Source organism: Opisthocomus hoazin, chromosome 5, assembly GCF_030867145.1.
Source record: "Opisthocomus hoazin isolate bOpiHoa1 chromosome 5, bOpiHoa1.hap1, whole genome shotgun sequence".
NCBI lineage: Eukaryota > Metazoa > Chordata > Aves > Opisthocomiformes > Opisthocomidae > Opisthocomus > Opisthocomus hoazin.
In genome coordinates, this window is record NC_134418.1 from 57,249,091 (window position 1) to 57,269,306 (window position 20,216).

Below are 20,216 nucleotides of genomic sequence, written 5' to 3' on the forward strand. Positions count from 1 at the left end.
CAGCAGTTGTTCACTTACCAGGACCATGACATCCAGTCACCTTGTTTAGGGGAATTCTACGCTCTATTAATTGCATACCATTTATGTATATGGAAACATGTAACAAATGAACATACCTAAAAATTAATATAATTGAGCTCACATTTCTAGAGGCAAGCACATGGTACAGAGTGGCAATTTAATCTGTGGTAAATTAGCCATTATCAGCTGTTGAAAATATCTTATTTTTATGCTTTTTTTTCCATCTGCTTCTCTTCAGTTTTCAATAAACAAAACACCAGTTGACCTCAGGTGGAGTTCAGGCTTTACTACTCATAGTAAGGTAACTCTATCCTTAGACATGAGGAAGATTCTGTTCTGAGAAGAAAAGAAGCAGAGCCCACTGATGCCACCAGTGACAAGGTCACCAAGCAGTATCATACACAGGATGCAGTTTCACTATCCTGTAAGCCACCAAGATGATGCATACTATTAGATTCCATCAAAATATCCCTGACATATGGAAAAAAAAGTCTGTCACAAACTCACTTTCTATAGTTTGGCTCATCCAAGAAAAATGGGATGTCATGCGTATAAACACAGCATTGGTTTTGCAGGTTTTCTCCCTTCCTTCTATAAACCTTTTCTTCTTGGGAAGCCTAGTTCTATGTGGGGTGGCAGATATAAAATAATTTAAGTCACAAATAAGCAACACTTGTGGGAAACTGTGTCATTAATATTAAAACACGTACTTTAAAATAATGGAAAAAAACCCCAAACAAAATAGAGATTGGTATTGGGATTCTTGTGTGACGTCAGCTACTTAACTGTGCCAAGTACGTAAGAACCTCTTGAACATTTGTCCAAATAAAGCTTGTTCTCCACCTCTGTTTCCAAGAGATACTGGTCTTGCCTGTTAAAAAAGCCATTTTTATCTTTTATCCAGTGGCACACATGCTCCCTGTGGCACACCCCAAACGTATTCCTTCTTTTCTGGTAGATCCAAACACTATTACAGACGATTGAGACAGATATTGCAGAAATTTTGAAGCATGTAACAGCATAGATTTTTTTTTCTCCATGAAAGCTATTTACAATTGCATAACATCAGACCATGCCAAATATTCAACCTCTCCATAATTAAAACATTCATACTGGTACCCCTTGCCTGGAGTACAGCATTGTGAAAACCCTTACTGTAAACTCCATCAAAGCTTGCATAAGGTGTCTCACCTTGATGAGTCCTTCCTTCAGCATAAAAAGGTAATGAAGAGGCATTTTCTCACTCCAGACATAATATCTGGAGATCTAAATAGAGTAATTAAACATGAATAACGTTCTGATTTTACACACTGCTAACTCAAAAACTGAGTTCTCTTTGGGCAAGCATGAGAGAAAATCCTGGAGGCAATTGGTACTGCCATATATTTTGTATTTGGTATACGTTCTTCTAACCTCCAGTTACTCCTCTAACTATAAGAACCTGCAGAAAAAGTACTCTGTCATTATCTACCGAAGAACTCAGGCTAAAGGTATGAATTCATACCTACTTGCTCATCTTTGTGCTTCCAAATACATGTGCAGTTTCCTTCAGTCTTCACATTAAAAAACCCCAAGTATTTAGATCTTTTATAGATATAAGTTTCATGAAAAATAAAATATTTCAGGATCCCTTTTTTCCTCCAATACCTCGTTTGTATTTCTGTTTGCCACACGCACTGAAGATACGTTCACATTAACCAAACTTCAGATATATTTAAATTAATCCATTTCAGAATTCACAAATGTATCAAACCTATAAACATGCAGTAAAAATCTCATTAGGAGCTATTTCCACTGTGTTAGTGTCAACAGATGATTTTAAATTCGGGTAGAAAACTGTCTACTCAGAGCACAGAGGAACATTCATTTTCAATTTACAGTAACATAACTGTGACTGATCTTTTAAAATAATCACAACTTTCCACAACTGCAACTTTGTTCAAATTTTAAACTGAATATAAAAATCAATGAAGATGATGTACACAGGCACATGAACTGTCATTAAAAATGTCTTCTGACAGCAAGTTTCTTCAGAATGGGAATCAATACACTTCAATTAGCAGAGGTGGCAGTGAAGTATCCATTCGTTGACATCATCACTAGCGCCCGTTATCTGGCCAATGGATAATTAGGGGGTTTGCCTTCTTTAACGAAACACACTTTCAAATGCCTGGTTACAAAATCCTTGTGTAATATTTAAAGATAATTTTTAAGTCTTTTTAAAAAGACTGGTAAGTTAGAATACATTTTTGATAAGCAGAATGGTGACCGAAATATTCTGAGGAACTTTCATTAAAAATAATCTTCCTACACTAGTACAGAATTCTTTAGCAAAGTCAAGCCACCACCTGTTGCACAGCCTTCTTCACTAACACCATAAAGTTGATCTTTTCTGTTCCTCCAGTGATCTGCATTGTTGGCTGGTAACTGCTCTGCTTATGAACACAAACGCAGTTTTGACCACGAATGCAATTTCGAAGCAGCCAAGAGAACTTTACGAAAAAGGAAATCCTCTTCCCTTCAACGACACCAACTTTCTTCTAAACCTTTACAGATAATTCCATGCACAGTCATTAGATCCAGAAACCTCTCAGTAAGAGAACCAAAAGTTGCTTAATGACACATTACAAGTATGACTTGTGATGCTCTGCATGCAGTTCACTTTCTAAGACCTTTTGTGTTGCTTCCTTTTCCGAACATAATGGGTTCAAGATGCATGATGTCTAGTCCCCAGCTATGCTTGTATCTGCTGGATGTCATTACGGACTGAAGATTTATGCTCAATGTCAAATCAAATGCAAGTTTCACACTCTAAGTAGGGATGCCCACAAACATATTGTTCTTTGGAGAACAGCTCTCTGGCTCCATAGATATAACTTGGACAGAGTAGTTACGTTCTTCTGCAGCCCATGCCCGATCCAGATCCACAAGCCCCATACACTGCTTTCCTAAAATGAGAGCAAAGAAGAGCATGGAAACTCTAAAAATGTAGAAACATCATCAGAAACGTGCATTTCAATATTCAATGTTACGAAAACACATCAGTTAAGTCATCTAAAAAGTAAGCTCCAAACCCACTTAAAAAACTATCTTAATCTGTTCTACTTCAAATAGACAGTCATTAATAGTTTAAAATAACATCTTTGATTAGAAGGATTAATAACTTTTTATATGTAGAGATATGTGACAAGCACAACTATTTTTAAGTATTCTCAAAACTTACAGAAAAATCCATGCATTACTGTAAAAGCCACAGGAAGGAAAAAAAATGCCTAGTTTACCCCTTAGCTCTCTGACTTGCCAAAGTTCTACTCCCTTTATAAGCATAATTGTTTTCCTCCTGTACTTTTCATCTAAAATCTGAAAAGGTCTGGTTATTGAATATCAATAAAAGACTAAAATACCAAACAGTAATCCAGTGTAATTGATTTGAGACATATGAATGTAACTGCTTATAAACAAAAATACTAAATTATTAATGAAAGCTAATCTTATCTCAGATTTACCTGCAGAAAAAATGGGAAGGATAAATTCAAGGTTTTTTTCTGCTAAGTTTGTATTATGATACAGCCATGCTAAGATGATGGGGCCATTTGTCTTTACATATTTACTCGTTATAATTGAACTGATTTGTCAGATCGTATTTTCAGCAGTTTTACTCTCTTGCAAGAAAGATTTAGCACCTCCCTGAGATGTTTTATTGCTAATAGTCATACAGTCTCAACTCACAATCCTGCTTCAGTCTCAAAGCCAACGATCCTTTCTTCTTTTCTTGTTCCTAACAATATCATACAGTTAAATATATTTGGGATCTGAGATGAAGGGAAGATACAGTAGCACTCATTCTGTTTACCATCAGAATACAAGTCTGTCATTCCAAACTACCCTCTGGAACTGCCTACGTCTCTCCCCTGAATATATTCAGAGCTTGAGCGCCTGTACAAGCCCTGGTATGCACCTGTTCAGTGCTTGTAGAAGTTTTGTGTGGGTGGCACAACCATGCCTCTCAGTATCCTCACAATTCACAATAGCTGGTGCACATCACACTTTAATACAGTAGTCAGTCCAATCTATTTTGTCTTTCCACAGTGAGCTGACAGAAGTATTTTCTCCTTCTCAGATTAATTCCTTATTTACAAAAGAAATTCACTACTGGGACTTCAACAACATTATGACATTTGGACTCTGTTCTGTTGGTGGCGTAGAATTTGAGAGGGGTAGTAATTAGGAAAGAGACAATTTAGAGATACAACAATAAGGTTAGGACTGAAAAAGAACTTTTAAACTCAGCCCTGTATGAATTTAATGTTGCAGGGAGAAATAACCAGTTTATACAACCAACCAGGGCAGATCTCTATAAATTACTTCTTCTGGCACTATTTTACATTTGTTGTTTCATAGAAAATCACCTTCTGCGGTTGGTTGAACAAAATGGCATGCACACGCTCCTGCCACTGACAGCAATATCATTATTATTCAAAGTGCACACACTAAGGGGAGCTGCGATTGTTGCAACAGGGGCCTGGTTCGCCGCGTGCTCTCAGTCAGACCGTGTGAAATACACGGAGCAGTTCTGTGATCAGACAGAACAAATCACGTGGGCAGCAGCGATGTTCACAAAACCATTCGGTATGTCTGCACTCAGGTCCCACTGCTGCATACATCGGATAAAACACACATCTTCAGTGAAAATGGGAAACAGAATTTTGTTCATTTAAGAGGGAATTGCTGTGTGTAGCAGACCTGGGTTCAGCTGTGTATTTTTACATTCACCGATACTACAGAAATTGGTGGTAACTCCTTTGACAAATGTGTTATTGCAGCCATGACAGTCACAGACAGCATACTGTACTTCAGTACTTCAGGGGTTTTCGGGTAATTAAGCAAAATGATTTGTCACTTCACTGAAGCTGCATAAATTCAGTGGTAATTGCTAAAATACAGTTTACAACACAATCCTAAAATATTCAGAAACTAGCAGGAGTCATTTTGCCACCATTTACAACAGAAAAGAAAAAGTCTCCAGCTGTTCATCAATATTTTCATTAAATGAAATTACACAGTTTTTTCAATACCTGACCATGCATTGCACAAAATTAATTTAAAAAAAAAAATCTCACCATGGCTGTAATACTGACCTGATTCAATCTTCAATTATTTGCAAGCAAAACTTAAAAGTACCCCAACAAGATTCCCATAAAACCAGTTTCAAAGCTGAAACAGAACACTGAAATAGGAATGATCTTCACTGAAACAGATTAGTATTACATAGAACATAAAGAAAAAGTAACTTTCTTTAAAACAGAAAAAGCAATGATGTAGGGGAAGGGAGAGGAATAAGATTTATGTTTGCTTTTCTGTCAAGGCAAAGCACATAAAAGTTAAATTTGTGAAAAAAAATTGCCGTTTCAGAGACAGAGAACAGATAAAAGTTGCTATATTTCAAAAAAGTTTTTTGGGTCCTTTTCCAATTTTCAGTCCAGCTGGCAAGCAGCAGGACACAACGTGGGGTGCTACACTGGTAACTGAACTCTGCCCTTTTTAAAAAATTTTTTTCAAATATGACGATAACAAAATAGCCAACAAATCTATTATAAAATAGACAGTTACGTCAGAATCTGTCTTATTTTCTTTTTGGGCAGTGAGTATATGAAATACTTATGAAGCTTTTTAAAAACATTATGATATTTGCTACTACTGCTTTAATGTGCTTTCTAAGTGTTTCTTGCAAGCCAAGAATGCACAGGTATATCCTGAGAGTTCGCAGCCCCTTCTGTCTTTTCTGACCTGGAAGCTAGTTTATAGCTTCTATCAGAACACTTAGACAGGAGCACTTTACACCCCTTTGTAAGTCAAAGCATACTAGAATGTTGCACGTAATGAAGAAATGGCTTTGCTTATTCCAAATATTTGAAGTGTTATGTATTTTACTGTCCTTCTGAGTAATGAAATTCCCACTGTATTAAGGACAGCTTCTTGTATTTCTTTTCCTCAGAAATCATTGACACCTGACGAAGAAACTAAAATCTCAGGGATCAACACACTTCTGCTGTTAATTGCACAGAAATGACTCAACAGAAGGCAGCTGCTCTTACTCAGAATGGCAATAAATTACAAGCCTGAAACAACTGATTACCGAAAGGTAAAAATTGAGTCATGCACTGCTGTAGCTATAACACTAGCTTCCCCTCAACGGGAAGGCTGGTACCCCAGGTAAGGGGTAAGACAAACTGTGTTCTTGCAAAGTGTTCAGGTTATAAATATTACTCACAATTAAAAAGAATAAAAATCTCAGGAAGCCTCCTGTGTTTTTTCTAAAATTATGACGATTCTAATAATGAGGTGGGCCAAATAGGTTTGTATGCTCTTAAGCCTACCTATACCAAAGGTAGCCCAACCTCTGCAACTCAGCCTTATTGTTTCCAGTTGGCATTACGTTTGCCCTTCTGAGAGAGTTATCACCAGCGATTACAAGGAGGACAAAAGCTGCACACTGAAAATCACTACTACAAATAGCCTGTGCTTTTAATGTAAGATAAACTGGGAATAGCAGGACTTTAGTGAACTTTAAAAACACCTCATTCTTTTCAGAGAATGGTGGGAGAAGAAAAAAAAAAAGGTGAAGCAACAAAAATCAGTAAAATGCAAACCCTCTATCTCATATTGATAGTTTTGAAAGAAGAAAAGAGTTTCTATACCATAGTTCAGAACAGCAAGAGGTGAAATGTGAAGAAACTCAAATTTTTCAAGTGTTATGTGAAGACAGCAACTTAATGACCTGTTCATAAATGTACTGCTACTTCCTCTACGTATCAAAGTAAAATCATTACTGAGATAGTTTACACAACATCTGCAGAAATTCATACCAATTAGCCTGCGTTCAGGTGGAAGCTGAACAGCCGTCTGATCTGCAAATCTGCAAAGGATCATATGCTCCTAGGAAAAAAAAAAAAGAAATTTGGTCCAGCAGCATTTCCCTCTTCCAAATAAAGTAACAAAAATCTAATTAAATGTTTAAAAATATCAAAAACATTATCATGTTGAAGACTATTTCTAGAAAGATTATGCATGAAAATCCTAATTTTGATACTGCTTTGGCTTGTAAATATGTGCGTAAATCAAGTGTTTGTCACCACAACCACATTTCTACTCACATGTTTCTTGCTAAATTTCCTCTAATTCTCTGCAGCACCTGAACTGGATGCAATGTATACAAGACAGCATTCTTCAAAGACATACTGCAGACTAATTATGCCTTCAATTACTGATGAGCAACACAGCCTTCTTTTGGCACAGTCATCATGGGGCAGCATCTCTGCATCAACAAGCAGCCAAGACAAAATTCTTAAATAGGTGATTTGAACTACTTGCACTGATTTTGAATCCCTGAGGAATCACCCTGTGGGTCAAACTTCCTCTGCTCTGCCAGCCCAAAAGATCTCGAAGGTAAAATTGATCCTAAAGGCGAAAAATACTTGGCTGTGAACATGAAAGTTTCCTACATCAAAATGAGTACTATTTACTTTCAAACTATCCCTATTCCACTTAAAGTTTCTGCAGAGGCTTCTACAACAGCTGCTGTTGATTTCTCATGTCTTGACAGCCAGGGGTATGATGCAGTGGAGGGTTAGCCCCACCACCTTACTCCCAGTTTAGATCACTACACAAGCAGGCAGAACCCCATCCTCATTTGCCTTCAAAAAAACACCGCCTATGCTGGCATAATGGTTTCTCAAAGACCAGCCAAGCCAAGGAAGGCAAGTTAGCCAGATGGTGAGAGAAAAAGCTTTGAAGGTGTAGCAATGAAATTAATGCTTTGATGACAGCTGTGCTCTTTGGGACAGCTGCAATATTAAGTACAGGACATAGTAAATCAGAACCATTTTAGAACTATACAACATTTCCAAGTCTCCTACAATGTCATATGGAGCAAACAGAAATAGACAACAACAAAAAGTGCTCTGCTAAGCAAAGCTTCCAGAGCTATAGTTCTGAAAAGAGGATATATGTCTTGCATCAAAAAGAATTATTTTTTTTTAATTCTTTCCTGATATAAAATCATTACTTTAAAGGTTTGGTTCCTGAAACAGATGGAGAGAACAACTTCACTCAAGGATACTTCAGCTTCCTTCGGTATCTTGAAGTAAGGATACTTACTCCAGCTTTTTATTCGGGGGACATAAGCATCCAAAGTCTTCATTTCATATAAAACCTGAATAAAATCCCATCTTCATATTAAATCAAGATGGTAACTGCCTCCACAGTACACTCCATCCAATTCATAAATTTAATAGACAGCTGACCACAAAAAAGTTTGCCCACATATTATAAAATAAAATATTATCACTACTTGATACTCCAATATTACTCATTTAAATAACTTTACAATATCTTGAGGCAGGGATATTTGTTCCCTAGTACAGCTCATTCACATGAAGGTTTGCAGCTCACAGCTCCGTAAGAAATATGCAAAACAAAATAAGAACATCTTATAACATGTTTAGGACTTAAACATGTTATGCCCAGTAATTTCAGTTCAAACGCGACTATTTCTGTAATGCAAAAGAGCTGAAAACATTAAACCCAGATGTGACTGCTGAAGAACGGAGAAGAAGGAGAGCCACAGGCAATATGGCTGCTGTTAGGAGAGAAGCAGCAGTGACAGGCAGCTTGGGGAGAAAAAGAGAGATTCAGAGGAGAGGGAGAAGATCCACGTTAGCACAGAACCCCTCACCAGCCTTCAGGCACCCAACACAACCCAGTTCTTGGCAACATCAGGTTCTCAGCTCATCCGACTAGACCAGAGCCAAGGTAAGCCTCGCTACTTAACCTGAAAATCTGTACTGACTCTAATGCCTTGGCTTCCTTCTAAGATGATCCAAAAAGTTAAACTAGCGCCTAAGTTATCATTGCATCGTTTCCCCATGACAGTCATTAAATTGTCACATTGCCTGTCGGTAGAATTAGAAGAAAAGCATTTCTAAAACAATGAAGATACTAATTATAAACTGCCCGAACTTCGTGTGTGCTTATACAGTTAAGTTGCTTACTAGAATATCCACACCTTCAATTCCTGTTAATTTTTCAAAGCTGTACGTGCAAAGTTTTTCAGTTTTACTTTCCAATTCTGTTCTAGGGAGAGTGGCTTGACAAACAGTCTCAAAAATGCATCACTGTAGAAATCTACAGCTATCATAACCTTATTCTTTGCAGCTATAAACTAATGAATTACAGCATAATGTTCTCATCAAAACAGTTCTGGAATTGCCAGACTTCTGGATGTCTTTTTAGATCTCACTAAAACGAAAGATAAGAGAAATGAATTTAAAATGGGAAGTGGAGGGCGGTGACACAGACAACGTCTGGCTAACACATGGCAGCTTTGGCTACTAGCCAATAACCTGTAACAATTTATTAATACGAAATATAAAAATGCATATAGCTAGCTGTATAACAAAAGTTATTTATAACTAGGATTATTTGAGGCACCAACCAGCCTAGACTGTTTGCATAGACTCTTACATTATTAAGAGCAGCAATATTTTTTAGCATTGTCCTTGCCCCCTGTGCCCTTCTGCAACACAAATAATAAAATACTGGAACTTCTATAGCGTTGACAAACCCTGTGATTTAAACCTCCAGGGATTAACAGATTAAGAAAAAAATTCACTGAGCTTTAATGAGATTACACACACTACCCTAATCTAGGCATCCTTGACTTTATAATTGACATCATCTCCCTCTATACTGTCAACAGGTCTCCTTTTAATACTATGTTAGTAAATAAACTTTTTCTGAACTGAAACCTGAGTTCTTTGTGATTATGTGTTAGAAACATATAAATGTGTTGAAAAGAATGTTAATCAAGGGTAAAAATAATGGCAGGTCCAAATCCATTGTGCTGCTTTTATCTCAATCTACGGACATTTATTTCCATATAAATTAGTAAAGTGTACATAAAGCAGACTGTCATGAAGATAAGATTAATGTATTACCAGATAACTGCACTTCTCTATATAAGATGGCTGGAAATCTTCTGAATTTTTAAAATGCCCTCTTACTTGAAGGTTAAAAAGAATAAGCTCAATTTTCCTGCAACATATAGCATCTTTGCTACGTTCACTGTCCCAAAAAACATCTGGATAGTGGAAATACCGTGTATCTCTCGTATTTCTGCATCTCCAAAATTCATTTCTATATTGTAAACACCACGACCCTTGTCTAAGATTTGACATGTAAGCTCAGTAAAGTTTATATACAGCCTTGCATCTCTCAAATGGAAACATTTTCTTTCCATGTCACATTAAGTGCATTTAACTTCCAAATTTCTGGTTGCTCACCACTAGCTAGTTTAAATGCACTCGACAAAGCTTAACAGATCAGTACCAGGCGTCTGCTGTCCATCTCTCTGCTCTTGTCCTTTTTCACTCCTCCGTTGTCTTCATTCTGCCAGATCTACATGCCTCATTGATTCTTTCTTACAACTTTTCTCCAATACTATCTCTACACAGATCCTGGCTCCCCAGGGTTAAAACATATTTGCATATTTAAAAAATAATTTCAAATAACATTTTTAAAGCAATATTTTATAAAATTCTTGCTCATGAGTATGAGCTCTTCCTACTCACTATGCCCAGCCTTCTAGACATAAATCAGAAGGAGAAATCTAATGTTTATCAGAAAATAGCATCTACAAAAGCAGTAATTTTACCTAAAAAATGATCAGACATTTCCACAGTATCAACAGTTGTATTTAAGACCTAAATAAATTGGTATTCTGTAATTGTTAACCGATACATGTTGAAGTATCTTAGGAACGGCTTGCTCATACATTATGATAAAGAAAGCTCCTTTGTGGAGAAACCATTTGATTTGACTGAAGAAAAAAAGCCTTAAAAAATGGACAGTGGAGAGAAAGCAACACAATGACATTTGCACTACTAATGAACATGTCACATAACACATGCTCCTCCTTGCACGGAAAAGATAACCACTTATATTTCATTTGATAAGAAGACCCAGTGAAACACAGGAAACTGCACATAACCGCCCCCCTCCAACCCTTTTCATACCTTGTAGGACAAAATTTCTTTGAACTGATGACTGAAAAGAAAAACAGACCCATTCAATTAACATCTAAAGACGCAGAGGTGAAAAATAGAAGCAATCATTACATACTTGAACACATTTTAAACAAAATAGCAATATGTGTATCCTACAGAAAGGCATTAAAACCCCCCCCGAAACCATTACAGTTCCAGTTCACTAGAAAAGGAGAAGTGTATTTGGTATTGTCTTATTTTTTCCCTATTGTATTATTCATAAAAATTCTTTCTTTAAATCATTATAAATGCTAACACAGATATACTGGCGTTTCCATGTTGTCACATAAATTCTTTATGTCACCTATACACAACCCCTATGCATGCATGTATTTTGTTTGTATCACAAAAGTAAGGTGACCGTACAATGCAACTGAGTACAGAACATGGGGAATATGGGCATATTGGCAGGCTATCACGTTCTATGATCACAGCAACTAAGGAAAAAAGAAAAAGCAAACTCTAAAATGTAGCTCGAGCTAGGGCTGATAATTTTCCATATAGGCTTACAATGTTAGATTCAAAATTTTAGCAAACAAAAAACCATAATTTACATTCTTGCAGCATCTACAGCAACAGAAGTTTTCTACCCTATGAGCATTTCCAGTTTTCATGATCTGAAAACGTAACTGGTCAAAAGTTAAACAGTATCCAGTTAATCTTAAAAGCAGTCAACAGAGAAACACTCTATGCCTGCTAACTTTAGAAGGCTTAAAAATACTTATTTGTTTTACCGTGTCACAAGAGAAAACAAAACTAGACACACACAAAGAGATGGAAGAATCATATTGACTAAGAAAACACTGTTCAATGCAAAGTTTATCAAGCTGACAAATTCTAAATATTTACACTCTACACGCTTCAGTGACAGCACACTTAGAGAAAAATATTTAACATGGATGCATAATAATTTAACATTAATAATTTAATTTAATAATAAATAATTTATATTAATAATAATTTAACATGGATGCTGGAGAGAGTCCAGCGGAGGGCTACGAGGATGGTGAGGGGACTGGAGCATCTCTCCTATGAGGAAAGGCTGAGAGAGCTGGGCTTGTTCAGCCTGAAGAAGAGAAGGCTGAGAGGGGACCTTATAAATGCTTATAAATATCTGAAGGGTGGGTGTCAGGAGGATGGGGCCAAACTCTTTTCAGTAGTGCCCAGCGACAGGACAAGGGGCAAGGGGCACAAACTGAGGCACAGGAAGTTCCATCTGAACATGAGGAAGAACTTCTTCCCTCTGAGGGTGACGGAGCACTGGAACAGGCTGCCCAGGGAGGTTGTGGAGTCTCCTTCTCTGGAGATATTCAAGACCCGCCTGGACAAGGTCCTGTGCAGCCTGCTGTAGGTGACCCTGCTTTGGGAGGGGGGTTGGACTAGATGACCCACAGAGGTCCCTTCCAACCCCGAACATTCTGTGATTCTGTGATAAGATTTTTTTAGGTTTGTTCATCCCTTTTAAGACAGCATGTTTCAGTTTCTTCTTTTAGCAAATATATACCTAAGACAATGTTGTAATTCCTAGTAGAATTAAATCTGATTCATCTCAGACATCCAAAATGCAAAGCTCAGCTTTACGGAAAAAAAAACCCACAACCCTCTTCCCCCATCTAGTTCTGCCTTAGAATGCTGTTAGCCTATCTTCTGCCACTTTATGCCTACCTTTTACACTTTGTTTATATCAAAGTCACTAAAATTCTTAAGCCTTAGATATACCTAAGTATCTCCAACATGGCAGATTTGAAGAAGACAAAGTATCTACATAGTCCATCGATAAAGCATTAAAAATATGAACTGAAATACAGGAGAGCTTGTCTACTTGGGAATAAATCAGAAGAGTTTCACAAGCAGTAAACTGTGTTATAAACCAGATCTATTTCTTTAAGCTGATTGCTTACATTTTTCTCCAACATTAAAATGTCAATTCCCCTTCTTATAGTAACTTTCATGAGTTTTCTGTTAACTTTGTGATTTCAAGGTTAAAGGTCTGCACATTACATAGATCCCCACATACTGTATCTGCAATGTTGATGGTATAAAGTCTGCTGAACTATGAATACATAAATCCAGAAAAAAATAACCTAGGCATTAACAATCCATCTCCCTTTGAGGATGGGTTTGCAAAGAGAAACGGGAGGAAACAGTTGCATTATAACTGTGAACCAATTTAGCCTAGACACTTGCAATGGTCTTTAACTGATTAATTCTACACTCTTTTAGTATTTTCTTCCTTCAAGTTGATACTTTAAAGCTTATCTTGTGAGCTTTAGTTTACCTTCGCGGATATTTAAACTTTACTGTGTTTTGAATGAAGCCATAACAACATGGGGAGATGACAAAGGCTGCCCGTGCCTTGATGCAGTGTTCGATCACCATGTCTGTTGCCACACCACACGCATGCAGAGCCACCTAGAGTGTTAAAAACAAAAAACCAAGCCAATTCTTTATAGCAATACTCCAGATACAATCCTGTTGCAGTATTTTTTTGGTTGACTGAGTAACTTCAATATATGAGGAAGTTTTTGCAATGAAAGCTGTTACGCCAAAGGCCCTTAACTCCTCAATTTTTCCTTCCTCTCCTTCATATCTATGCTGAGGAAAATTTATGGCCTATTCCATTAACGAGGCAAGCATCAACTCTGAGCAAGGGTCACTCGCTAAAAGCACTTAAAAGGTAGGTGCACTGTATCGTGATATCAAATATATTAAAAACAAAGTTCCAGGAAAATATCGAAATAAAAACTACCATGGTGATTAGTCAAATTTTTGTTAAGTAAAAGGGACTCAGAAGTACGAAGAACTGTTTCAAAACCGGATTTCAATGTAGCAGTATACCTGAAAGTCACATTTAAAGGACAACATTTATGCATAAATGATCATTTCATTGTAAGGTATTAAGTAAAAACTTTAGAAAAGAAAGACCGGGAAGGGAGAATCAAATACGGCTTGCCCCCCTCTTTTTCCTCCTTATTCTTTTCTTTCTTCTTAGTGATAGGCTCTTAAACTAAACTTAGAATGCTATTCAATCACAACAGCTATCTGCAAGCATTGACGTGGGTCTGGGCAGGGCACAGATTGCACCCAAAGCCTGCACGCTCTCCTACAGAAGGGCAAGCTACTGCAGTACCCAACGTACTGCAAGGAAAGGCAAGCAGCCTCCTCCTAGCAACACTGTGATACCAAATGGGCCAGGTGAAGTGGAGGCATTACTTTCTCTGCCTTCTTCCATGTACTCAGTAGCTCAAAGGGGAGGCCTGATGCATACACATTGCTCTATGTTTTCATTAAACTAAGGACAATTTTGAGACACATTTTTAATTTTATGCAGCAGTGCAGATTTGTAAAAAACTGCAGTTTTCTTTGCTTTTTGTTCACTGTAAATTCAGGAAAAACGTTTGAAACTGCAAAGCTCAGATTTTCGGGTTCAGAGTTGTTTTTCAAGGTACAGCAGCTGGAAGATAAAACCTTTGCTCTCAGATATAGATTAAAACAAAGACTTTTTTGTTTGCAGACTGCTTGATGTAAGCTCAGCTGAGCAGACCATTAATCACCAACTGAACTATAACTGCATACAGATGGTAACAAATATCCTTGTCTCAAGCAGAACATTAAAAAATTCATAAGAAAATAATTTCACAATGAAATTTTTCTGCTTGTATGAACAACATAAATAAAACTAGTTTAAAATCAGAAATAGATTCTTAATATCACAGCCATTAGATTACCGTGGAATGTAATTCGAGTTACTTCCTCATCTACCCAAGCAGAAAACAAAGACCTCTGCTTTGCCGGAAGGTTTGGAAAACAGAGCTTAAAAGAGCAGTGGATAAAACCAGTAGCTTTGCTGAGCCTGTATGAACTTTTACACCAACTGATTTCTTCTCTGGGTTTCTCAAAATCGATTTAGTTAAGTGAAAAAAATCACAAATAAAATTCAAGACGAAGCTTTCTCAGGATATCCTATGTATTAAACTCACTATCTGAAACAAAAGAAAAAGTGAAGACTAATGAAGATCATGCGTTTTGTTCACAAATCCACACATATGTGGACACAGGAAAACAAAGTGGCCCCTGAAGAGAGCAACAGGGCTAACGCAGCATGAGATCGCTGCCCTGTGTTACTGCTCTCCCCAGAACAGCCTAGTGCACATGGAAAAGGGAAGGGAAAAGAATGCTTCATGAAACCTCAGGTTCACTTTAGTGATCTTAAAAAGAAAGATCTCAACTCACTCAAAAATATACCCCCTCCCAAAACAAACCTTAAACTTTTCAACTTGTTCTCACAAATTAACTGAGAGACTGTAAGTACTACATAAGCTTTAAAACCAACTAAGATCTCAAAGACTCCTCTAGGTGTTGGCATGTAAATGAACACTGCATGCAAATACTTGGAAGCTTTCACTTTTAGACTGAAAACCCTTATTGTGGTTGGCAGTTGTACTACAACATATAACAGCACAACGTACCAGTACTTCTGGAACTCAGGTTGTTTCAGAACCTTGATCTTCATTACCCCAACAATTCATAAGGGCAGAAATTTTATGTGCAGCAAAAGGGAAGTGGTTGACACATTTTTATTAACCTGCTTTTGAACTCCTGGCAGATAACAGATAAGAAAATAGCTAAGTAATGCAGGTTTGATGTCAAGGTAACTAAAATGCATACAAACATGTTTTAAACTAATACCAAAAGCACAGAGATGAGGACTTCTGTCACATTCATTTTTTGTCATCATGTCCACCCTCACATTTACACCGTGTTTTTTTACTGGAAATGGTGAAGTCACACAATGTGCGAGTAGCTTTGTAAGTCCCAGAAGATGGGTTTAGGAATTATGCATTGCCAAACTTTGTACTTATCTATGTATTACAGTATTATACTGTCATTTTTGTATCAGACCAGTGTTTATGACACAACAATACAAAGGCAGCTTTATTTACCCTCAAACACACCAAACATTTGCGCTATTGGTCAGTAAACCAGCCAGCTCCTGTCTGAAAGGTAGCTGCACAGGAAAGCTAATCCAGACTTAGCGAGCTAATACTGAAGAGTGAATCACGGTATGATACAAACTAATTCTGAAGCTGAGACTGATACCGGTCTCCCAAAAAGGGAAAGTTCCAGGTTTGTCTGTTGAAAAGACTATTGAATCAAGCCAAAGAACCTGAAATCACAGGCCTGGAAACCAAGAGTTTCCAAGTGAATTTTTCTGACGTAAACGTCAATATTTTCCTTGTCACAAAATTTCAAAGAGAGAATATAACACTTTTTTATTAAACAGAAACTCCACAGAGATATTTAACTTAGTATTAACCTTAAAAATAGACCAAAAATGAAGACAGGAACTCCAATGATCAAAAAAATGGAGACTCACTTCACTGAAAAATTATTACACTTTTCACGCACAGAATTCAGTAAATCATTCATGAGATCCTGATTTTTTTAAAATAGATCTCTACTTCATCCACTGAGATTTATACAACAATGTAGCACAGAAAATAAAGCTAGAGAATTGGAAATGTACACTTAGAAAGACTGGGCTAAAATAATTCATTCTTTCCTCTTTCTTCTGCACTATATTTCTTTTCCTTTATTAAATAAAGCATCCAAATAGTTACACAGCACTGTTCATGTATCATAAACCTTCAGTATTAAATGTTGCCAGCTACAGCCAAATCAGGCCCTTGGATCAATGATTTAAAGAACAGTCAGACTCACACTGAAAGCTCGGGGCTTGCTGCAACATTTCATATTCTATTAACAGAATATAAAACTGGAAGACAGGAATCTTTACAGAGTTACAAAAGACTATTTATGCCTTGCTCTTCACTAGGGCTGCAAAATTCTGGAGAGGACATTCATCTCCTACTTTCAGGGTCTAATACGGATACTTTGAATCAGTATTCAAATCACCTACTTTGCTCCTGCAGAACTCCTGCTTTGGTCTGCCCATTGACATTTAACTGGGAGTCAGAGTATCACCTGTTGACTGCAACAGGCATGCTCAGCAGTAGTCCTAGAAATTGACATACGATTCTGCCTTTGTAAGTATAGCTCGAGTATACTTTACACATTAAATACATGTGTACATCCCTAGTATGACATTTCCTCTGTCCTGATAGTTTCTTCTCTGTTTTGCATCGTGTAGTCTCGTTTGCTTTATCTTAAAATGCTTCTACTGTCACCTAACTACACTTCTGATCTCACTTTACTGTACTTAGGCTTAACTTGAGCAACAGTAGTCTTCTCTTCCCGTCTTCAAAACCTTCTCCAGAGTATATCCACTAACAAATTGCTGATTTTAAAATAACATGATTAAACCAAGAACCTACCCCACTTTTTCTTTAACATGGTCAGGCAGCACTCATATTTTTGTATTTGATTGGAGCAGACACTTCTTTCTTCACTCATGTAATATAAAGGCAATGCCAATTTGCAACAAATAATAAATACAAACCTAACTTAATACAGATTAACATAACCAGGGTTTTTCTCGCAGCATCAAAAATACCTGTCTGTAAGGACATACAAAATTTTCTGCTCTCAGATATTTTAGTTATTTTAAGAACAATTAACCAGACACTGAAGTTTTGAAGTGGAAAAGTTATAAACACTTACCCCAATGTTAAAATTCCCATTAAAATAATCCAAATTTGCTTGAATGAACCAAACGTTGTTCAAACCTAGTTCATCACTTCTGTCTTTAGCACGGGCCAGAGACAACTCCTTATTTTCTATGAGCACCACCTAGATTTCATACATAGGAGAAAGTAAGGCAAAATAATACCGAGAAATCAAAGTACAATATTACCCACAAGCACAAAACTTTGTAGTTCAGTTGAGAAAACCTCTAAATTACTTGTGGCAGACCCTGAGATCTCCAAAATGATTAGCAGGAAACCAAACAACAATGGAAGACATTTAATACTTGCCAATACCAACAAGCTTAAATATTTTATATTTTCCTATAACTTTTATTTTCACAGGAAACCACTGCACGCATTTGGGATTATGCTAAAAATCTGCATGTTTCAAATCTATGTCCTCTGCTGAAACAACTGTGTCTTCATATTTACTCTCCCTGCATGTACATCATTATAAGATGATTAGCAAGAGACCAAAAGCTCACACTGTCTCTACTTTTTATTTAGAATTTACCTGACATGACGGCATCATGTAAGCAAGAACAATTCCAACGTGTCCCTGTGAAAACAAAAACAAACAATAAAACCTGAGTCACATTTCGGTGTCCCTTGCTGTTGACTCATTACGTGATAAGCATCCCCTAACCAGTGCAAGAACCTTTGAAAGCAGCTAAAATTTCAGCATTTGTACTTTTGCTTTACTCTGTGGCAGCAACCACCTAGAACTGCAAAGACGAAAGCCTTAAGAAATTGCATTATGTGAACAAAAATATACATTACCCCTCCACTGCAAAAATCCACAATCACATCTCCAGGCTTAGCAAGCTTTGTCACCACTGCTACCAAATTATTCAATTGTTGCTGCTTCCTCAGAGCCCGGTCTCTAGACATCTTTCCTGGGGATGACAGAGAAAATGCCTAAGTAGTGATCAGCAGTTCTCAACATTGATGCTTTTAAATGGGTAACAGCAAAGCATTGTGAATGAAATTTATGGCTGAGACTAAAAACTGGCCGCAACACTTGGGCATCTGAATCCACTTTGAGCTAAATTCACAAATATTTGGTAGAGCTTTCTCTATGCCTTTAGCATACTTAAAAATTTACTTTCCAGTTGTTGCTGTTACTGTCTCCTTAGGAATAGACTGGTATAAGTTTAACATAAAGTAATCAAATTGCTGTAAGCTCTACCCTCATTATATTCCAAACATGTGAATCATGCCCAGAAAGAGAGCTCAAATCCACTACAGTAATCTTACCAAAATAAATCCGTTTACTATATCTATGCACTTTCTTTAAGCACCTTTGTTTTAAAAGTTGTACTGTTTCTCCTGTCAATTTTCACTTGTCATAATAAGCAATCTTGTTTACTTCAATGACTGTGTGTGCAAGGAGGTACTTCCCAAAGTGACTACACCTGTGTAGCAAAGTCTGGCTTTCTATCACTTCTGTAACACAACCAGAAACGGAAAAATTTATTAACTTCTTTCAAATGTGCTTGGTAAAGTCCAACTTACAGTTGCTTCAGATAGAATTAATTTGTTTAGTCAGCACTTACATATTTGTAAAGATGCAATTTGTTTCAGTGGGGCTAACAGAGCGCTGACAGACTTCTTTAATACTCTTTTTGCTTGTTCAGAAAGCAGAGTTTGACATAGACATTGACAGTAAAAATATTCATGAACTCCTCTTTACAATAAGAAGAAAGTTACTGAAACAACTCTCTTGAATGAGTTTTCACGAAAGAGGTTTAGGTATCCCAAACAACCCTAACATTCTCTGAAATAAGAAGGTATTTCCTACTTGGAGCACCACATTATGTTTGAGTATGGGCATTCTCCAGTTTTGTATTAAATTTACTAACATAGTCTATTAAAAATACATTTTTTCCCAGTACTGAGACAGTCATTTAAAAAAACAGAGTAATGATGTTTTAAACTAGGTGACTGCACTGCATGGTGACATTAAAACCTATACTACTTCTTAATGGAAAATTAGAGATTGAACACAACTTTCTCACTTCTTATCAACTTTCTAAGTATAAAATAGTGCATTTTATAAAAATAAATCCATTGCTACATTTCAAACATTTTTTACACTTTGTGAAAGTTACCATAAAGAAGAGTCCAAGGAAATCAAACTTTCTAATGACAAAAATGTATACAAAGATTGTGGATATGAAACCTTTACCACATTATGTACAATGATAAATACATTTTAAGGAATCATCTCTTTCACATGAGTAGATCCTTGGAAAAATCTTTTATGAAAGACTATACTGGAAACCCTAATTCCTCGTGTGCCAAGTATCTTCGTGAACTGCTCCATAGCTTGCCTCTAATTTTCATGCTTCCATTTCATAAACTAATGTTCAAATGTTCTCAACATCTACAGTTCTAACTGTAGCCAATGGAAGATGCAGGCATTCCAGTATGTGCAAAATCAAAT

The 20,216-nt window shown here is 36.8% G+C and overlaps 1 protein-coding gene across 4 annotated transcripts in view; it reads right to left on the minus strand.

Annotated features, from left to right (window-relative positions):
* Nucleotides 1-559: 559 nt before the first annotated feature.
* Nucleotides 560-20,216, minus strand: part of GSTCD (glutathione S-transferase C-terminal domain containing) — a 79,247-nt gene continuing 59,590 nt past the window's right edge. For 3 of the 4 annotated variants that reach the window (XM_075421391.1, XM_075421393.1, XM_075421392.1), the window contains exons 6-12: nt 18,551-18,666; nt 18,285-18,329; nt 17,745-17,873; nt 13,402-13,535; nt 11,094-11,124; nt 6,888-6,957; nt 560-2,969 (exon numbers count right to left, since the gene is read on the minus strand). In XM_075421391.1, the coding sequence (XP_075277506.1) occupies nt 2,833-2,969; nt 6,888-6,957; nt 11,094-11,124; nt 13,402-13,535; nt 17,745-17,873; nt 18,285-18,329; nt 18,551-18,666 (662 nt within the window). In that variant the 3' untranslated portion in view covers nt 560-2,832. The remainder of the gene's footprint in view (nt 2,970-6,887; nt 6,958-11,093; nt 11,125-13,401; nt 13,536-17,744; nt 17,874-18,284; nt 18,330-18,550; nt 18,667-20,216) is intronic. The other variant, XM_075421394.1, reaches the window with a different exon arrangement.